At 38.8% G+C, this 7,246-nt stretch overlaps 1 protein-coding gene across 2 annotated transcripts in view; it reads left to right on the top strand.

Annotated features, from left to right (window-relative positions):
- arid1b (AT-rich interactive domain 1B) overlaps positions 1–7,246 on the top strand; it is a 56,766-nt gene that overhangs the window by 26,922 nt on the left and 22,598 nt on the right. For both annotated transcript variants that reach the window (XM_014026464.1, XM_014026462.1), the window contains exons 5-6: positions 4,879–5,128; positions 5,208–5,291. In XM_014026464.1, the coding sequence (XP_013881918.1) occupies positions 4,879–5,128; positions 5,208–5,291 (334 nt within the window). The remainder of the gene's footprint in view (positions 1–4,878; positions 5,129–5,207; positions 5,292–7,246) is intronic.

Genomic DNA, 7,246 nt, shown 5'->3' with positions numbered 1-7,246 from the left:
GCCTCTAATTTTACCTAGGTGATTTAGCGTCCCTGGATTTTTTTTAGACAGGAAAATCGCTTTTGCTTTCTTACTGATGWAGTGTTCAGACTTGACATAACAGGAGGTTGTCTAACCTTTTCAGGATATAATATAGATCCCTGTGTAGACTGTAATTGAGTTGGATTTATATAAGATACACCTGTAAATAATGAGGTTCTGCCGCTCCGCACTCTGATTCACAGTTATTCCATAAAACACTCCCAGAAACTGAAATCACACCATATGATAAACCTCACTACGGTCTGTGCAAAAGTTCTCATCCAGTCCTCATTTCTGTGTTTTACATCTTTCTGTGCTTGGAATCCACTACAGAATCTTTTATGACAGTGACTTAAATAAATAAATAAATTAGGTTTTTGATGAGTCTGGAGGAACTGTTGATCATAAATTCCTGGTCTTTGAAAACAAAACCTAAAAAACAAACTGTGATGTTTAATGTTTTTCTGCTCCGATCATGAAAACATCTCAGGTTTTTTTAGTTTCGTCAAAAAAGAAAGTGGCAGGACGTTAAAGCCAAAGTGCTGAACAGTCAGCCGGGTTTGTTTCTTCCTGCAGGTGAAGTATTTCTGTTTACACGTGGAGTGTTTCTCCTGTGCAGCAGATGAAGTGAGTCAGTTGTGCTGCTGAGCTTTAATCATCTTCAGCTCCAGCTGTGAGCCGTCCTCGTTCTCTCGCTCCGTCTCTTTCTTCCTCCTCGTTTTTACATTCTCTTTCATTTTCCTCCTCCTCCCTTCTCTCATGCTCCTCCGCCATCCTCTTCCTCTCTTTCCGTCTTCCTCAAACCGAGCCTCCGTTTGAAGTCGGGGGTCCTGATGCTGTTGCCGTGGCGACCGCTGCTTGGAGGAGCACCGTCTCGCTGGCTGGGGGGAGAAAATGAAGGAAGTCATCAGGATCCTGGCAGACGTCTCATCAGAGGTGGTTCGGTTTGATGTTGGATGTCCTCCACTTCAAACGGTCCGCTCTCTGGAAGTCGGTCTGGTTCTGATCCCGGTTCAGGTTTATTGGACTGCTGAAGACTTCAGGCCAAAACTTCTCATCTTTTTATTTGAACTTTAAATCATCCAGAGTTGGGTTGGGTCAGGATTCAGGTCAACCCACCCAGGTCTGCAGGGTGGCGGATTATTACAATGAAGTTGTTTTAGAAGTGGGAGCAGTATGCCAGAGTCAAACAGGAAGTGATGTAATCACGAGTCAAGGGCTGGGCTGGGTGAGTTCTGGATGATAGGTTCAGATTAGGGATGCAAGTTATCAATTAATGGATTAATCTAAAGTTCATTAATCTTATCGATCGACTAACGATTAATTGATAAGTGGCCATTTTCCTAAAAACCTGACATTTCTCTTGAATCAAGGGCCTTTCTGTGACAAGAAGGGCTAATTTTTTACACACTAAATTAAAAAAGTACAGTATTATATTTTATAAAATATATTGTTCCAGCTGTATTAAACACTGACTGAATAAACAGAAAATTGTGGATTTCTCCAAGTACACTTCGCTGCAGCATGCAGAACGGGGTGGTGACAGACCTTTCCGTCGGTCCCATTCCTTATATGGAAATGGGACTATTGCATTCCGAACATGAAGGGGGCGCTAGTGACACTATTTTCTATCGAACACTATCAACATTAACAATACAAATTTTACAGTAAGGAATTTCTTATCTTTATTTGCACCCATCCTTTTTCTCTTTTATGCAAGTTTGTTTGTTTGAAATACGCCTTATTGTTTGTACATTGTATCATTTTGTGTGTTCTTTGTTTAATAAAAAAAGAAAATAAAAAAAGAAAATTTACAGTAAGGAAATGGCTACACAACGTGTTATGTCACGTGGTATGTCCCTTTTTCATTTTCAAATCTTTATTAAATCTTTGTTGTTTTTGGATATTAATATTATATTACAGTAACAAACTAACCTTAGGCATTAAACCTGTGAGGTTAACCTGAGGGTCTGTGTTTGGGGAGGTGGATAAAAGAAATGAATAAATAATGCTCTGAGTACTTCAACGTGAGTAGAAGAAACTCTCTAACTTCTTCCTTTCTTCTTCCTTTGCTCTCTTAATCCCGCGCAACCTTCATTTCCGGAATGCAATAGTCCCATTTCCATATAAGCTATGGGACTGACAGAAAGGTCTGTCACCGCCCCGTTCTGCATGCTGCAGCGAAGTGTACCTCGATTTCTCTCACATTAATAAACTTGGACATATTTATAAAATATAACAAAACAGGAATTGGTTAGGCTGTACGGAGCCCGCGTGGGGACATGGGGGGACTTTTTTCTTTTGCGTTCCCACGCAATACTTTTGCGTTACCTCGCAATACTTTTGCGTTACCTTGCAATACTTTTGCGTTACCTCGCAATACTTTTGCGTTACCTCGCAATACTTTTGCGTTACCTCGCAATACTTTTGCGTTACCTCGCAATACTTTTGCGTTACCTCGCAATACTTTTGCATTACCCGGCAAAATTGTTTTGCGTTCCCACGCTGAAGTTTGTTTTGTATATGAACTTAATTAAATCAGACTTTTATTTTGAAATATCCGGTTACCAAAACAGGATGTGTCGCCACAAGTTCGCGAAATTGACATTGATGTTGCGTGGCTGCACTGTTAAAATATCGGCATATGACATACTTCCATGCGTGGCTGTGTGATATATTCATTCTGAAGCTGAATTAAAGCAGTAGGCTAACTCGCTAATGGTGAACATGTGAGTTTGTTTAATAAACTGGCAGGCACAACAGTGATAAACTACTTTTGCGAGGGAACGCAATACTATTGCCAGGTAACGCAAAAGAAAAAAGTATCCCCCATGTCCCCTCGCGGGCTCCATAAGGTTGCTAGTTGGGAAAAAAAGGAAAGAAAAAAGAAGTAAAACACTTAATCCACCCTGAACAGAGAAATATAAAACTAACATTTAAACACAGGGTAACATTTTAATCTAAAGATTTACTCAAAAACAAACTATAAACATAATAAAATATCTCTGAGAGGGGTGAACATACAAATGAGTACTGGAACTGTTTGTTTACATTCCCTGTGGTTTTTTTTTTCCACAGAGTTAAACTCAACAAGAAGAAGTTAACGTTAGCTACAGTTAGCTTACCGTGCTCGTTGTCATCCTGCTCTCGTCTTTAACGTCATACCGCTGGATAGTTTCCTTTGAGTTTGGTTTAGTCCATTGTTATTGTTGTGTCACAAATAAAACTAAACAAGATTTGCGCGTTTAATTATGATGCCGCCTACGTCTGGGCTGCTCTCTGCTCGGCTCAACAGGGCCGGGGTAGCGTTAAGGCCAGGCTGAGAGCAGCGGCTCCCTCTGCTGGATGAAGGCAAAAACTACACTGAAATAAGGTTTAAACTGATGTTTTCAATTAATCAAATGGAAGGAATTTAAATCTAATAAACCATTATTCAGCATTTAATCGTAATGTTTGCATCCCTAGTTCGGATGTGCCCTGATGATGGAGCTCATGGTGTTCATCTAACAGCTGAACTGGCTTTTGTTTTTATCTTAAATAATATTTGATGTAATTGTTGCTTTGTTTGGTGTAAACATGCAGCATCTATATTAACTCTGCTCTGTTCCTATAGGTGGGACACGTGATGTAAATATTCATCAGTTTAGTCAGAAGATTGAATCTCTGCTCGGTTTGAGTTCTGCAGGTCGTCATGGCGACCTGATTCTCCTCTTTGAACAGTGTTTGACAGGAAGTTTCATCATCTTAGATGACTCCGTCTGTAAAGATGCTGGGAGTGGGTTTGAACTTGATTTTAGTTCCTAGCTGCTGCTGGGTGACGGACAGATGACCCATAATGCATCAGTGTCCATCGTGAATCAATCTGATGAAGCTGCAGCTTGTCCTCACAAAGATACACACTCTGCATCCTTATAATTAGTGTGTGTGTGGTTCAGAGCAGGCAGCTGATTGGTCGAGCTGTTGGCAGGGCGTGGATCAAGGAAGGAGGACGGGTTACTGCGCTGTGATTGGCCGGCTCAGAGCTGATGGGAAACAGTTTCTAATTCGTTTTCTTCACCTCCTTTTTTATTTTCCTGTTTTTATTTCTCCTTTTCTTTCTTCTGTTTTTTTTCCTTTCAGTTCCTGTTTTTTTCTGCCCTGATTTGGTTCTGTTCGTGTCAGCGTTCACAGCTGAGTGTGAGGCAGATGAGACGAGGACCAGCACCTCCAAACCTGAGCTCATGGTTCTCTGTTGGGAAAAAAATATTTCTGAATTCTGTCATAAAGCCAAAACACATCGACTTTACTGGGATCCAGAAATGTGACACTTCATGAACTCCACAGCTGAAACATAATTACCAGAACAATACATTTCTCCACAAAAAGATTAATCCACCCCATGTAGAACTATTTGTCAGCCAAGTCCACAAAATGAACGTTTTTCTTCTTGTGGAAAAACTAAAGTAAAAGAAATGAATGACGTATTGATCAGAGCTGATAATTATTCATCAAACTCTGCCTCTTCATTTGGTCACTTCATTACGTCTGAGCTTCACCTGAGAATCTGGATCCTTCAGCAGGAGAACTCTGAATGAGCGATGAGGCTGGAAAAGTCCAGTCAGTTCCAGAGAGACTTTACTGAAACACGATGATTAGAGGTGTAAATCAGTGAGCTGCAGGGAGGAGAGCAGCTGCAGAAAGCTCATCTGACCTCTTTATATAATGACAGGAAATGATTGTTTTATTTTTATTCACAGATTTACTTCTTCCACATATCTTCATTATGCTTTTATTTTGAAGGGTTAAACGCGAGTCATGTGACCCCCTCCTCCAGATAAGTGGAGCTGATAAAGAACCTCTGTTTTCTCTCTGATCCAGGATCTGTCCGGTTCCATCGACGACCTGCCCACCGGGACAGAAGCCGCCATCACTTCAGGGGTCTCAGGTTCCGGCGGTGCTCAGGGCGACCAGGGGACTCCAGGAGCCCGGTCACCCTTCTCCCCCCACGTCTCCCCCCGCCTCCCTCCTCCGGCTCGGACAGGACCCTCTCCCTCTCCCTCCCCGTCACCGTCCCCTGCCGGCTCCGGCAGCCAGCCGCGGTCTGGACCCCTGTCCCCCAGCGGTCCAGGTAGGACGATTTCAGTCCCACGAGTCCAATGGACCCAGATATATTTTACTAACACGGTCTGAGTCCCTGTGTGTCCCAGGGTCTCAGTTGATCCCTCAGGTCTCTGGTCCTGGATCAGATGGTGATCTTCACTCGTCCCAATCAACCATGACTCCTGACAGAGGTTTGGTTTTATTTTGACACCTTCTTCTCAGAAGATTCAGTCCCTGTGCTAAGCTAAACACAGATAAGCTAAACTAAACTCAGCTAAGCTAAACTAAACTCAAATAAACTAAGCTAAACTAAGCTAAGCTAAATTAAACTCAAATAAACTAAGTTAAGCTAAAATCAGCTAAGCTAATCTAAGCAAAGCTAAATTAAACTCTAATAAACTAAGTTAAGCTAAAATCAGCTAAGCTAAACTAAGCTAAGCTAAACACAGATAAGCTAAGCTAAACTAAGCTAAACTAAACTCAAATAAGCTAAGCTAAACTAAACTCAAATAAACTAAGCTAAGCTAAACTAAACTCAAATAAACTAAGCTAAGCTAAATTTAATTGGATAAACTAAGCTAAACTAAGCTAAACTCAGCTAAGCTAAACTAAGTTAAGCTAAGCTTAACTCAAATAAACTAAGCTAAACTAAGCTAAGCTAAATTTAACTCAAATAAACTAAGTTAAGCTAAAATCAGCTAAGCTAAACTAAGCAAAGCTAAATTAAACTCAAATAAACTAAGCTAAACTAAACTAAGCTAAGCTAAACTAAGCTAAGCTAAATTAAACTCAAATAAACTAAGCTAAGCTAAAATCAGCTAAGCTAAACTAAGCAAAGCTAAACTAAACTAAGCTACGTGAAACTAAACTCAAATAAACTAAGCTAAGCTAAACTAAACTCAAATAAACTAAGCTAAGCTAAATTTAACTGGATAAACTAAGCTAAACTAAACTCAGCTAAGCTAAACTCAGCTAAGCTAAGCTAAACTAAGTTAAGCTAAACTAAACTCAAATAAACTAAGCTAAACTAAGCTAAGCTAAATTAAACTCAAATAAACTAAGCTAAGCTAAAATCAGCTAAGCTAAACTAAGCAAAGCTAAATTAAACTCTAATAAACTAAGCTAAGCTAAACTAAACTAAGCTAATCTAAACTAAACTAAGCTAAGCTAAATTAAACTCAAATAAACTAAGCTAAGCTAAAATCAGCTAAGCTAAACTAAGCTAAGCTAAAATCAGCTAAGCTAAACTAAGCTAAGCTACATTAAACTCAAATAAACTAAGCTAAGCTAAAATCAGCTAATTTAAACTAAGCAAAGCTAAACTAAACTAAGCTACACTAAACTAAACTCAAATAAACTAAGCTAAGCTAAAACCAGCTAAGTTAAACTAAGCTAAGCTAAATTAAACTGAAATAAACTAAGCCAAGCTAAATTAAACTCAAATAAACTAAGCTAATCTAAACTAAGCTAATCTAAACTAAGCTAAGCCAAATTAAACTCAAATAAACTAAGCTAAGCTAAAGTCAGCTAATCTAAACTAAGCAAAGCTAAACTAAACTAAGCTACGCTAAACTAAGCTAAGCTAAATTAAACTTAGATAAACTAAGCTAAGCTAAAATCAGCTAAGTTAAACTAAGCTAAGCTAAATTAAACTCAAACTAGGCTAAGCTAAAGTCAGCGAAGCTAAACTAAGCAAAGCAAAACTAAGCTAATCTAAACTAAGCTAAGCCAAATTAAACTCAAATAAACTAAGCTAAGCTAAAGTCAGCTAAGCTAAACTAAGCAAAGCAAAACTAAGCTACGCTAAACTCAGCTAAGCTAAATTAAACTCAAATAAACTAAGCTAAGCTAAAATCAGCTAAGCTAAACTAAGCAAAGCTAAACTAAACTAAGCTACGCTAAACTAAACTCAAATAAACTAAACTCAAATAAACTAAGCTAAACCAAGCTAAGCTAAATTAAACTCAAATAAACTAAGCCTAGCTAAAATCAGCTAAGTTAAACTAACCTAAGCTAATCTAAACTAAGCTAAGCCAAATTAAACTGAAATAAACTAAGCTAAGCTAAAATCAGCTAAGTTAAACTAACCTAAGCTAATCTAAACTAAGCTAAGCCAAATTAAACTGAAATAAACTAAGCTAAGCTA

Source organism: Austrofundulus limnaeus, unplaced genomic scaffold (assembly GCF_001266775.1).
Source record: "Austrofundulus limnaeus strain Quisiro unplaced genomic scaffold, Austrofundulus_limnaeus-1.0 Scaffold557, whole genome shotgun sequence".
NCBI classification, from domain to species: Eukaryota; Metazoa; Chordata; class Actinopteri; order Cyprinodontiformes; family Rivulidae; genus Austrofundulus; species Austrofundulus limnaeus.
This window is presented reverse-complemented; position numbering and strand designations above follow the sequence as displayed.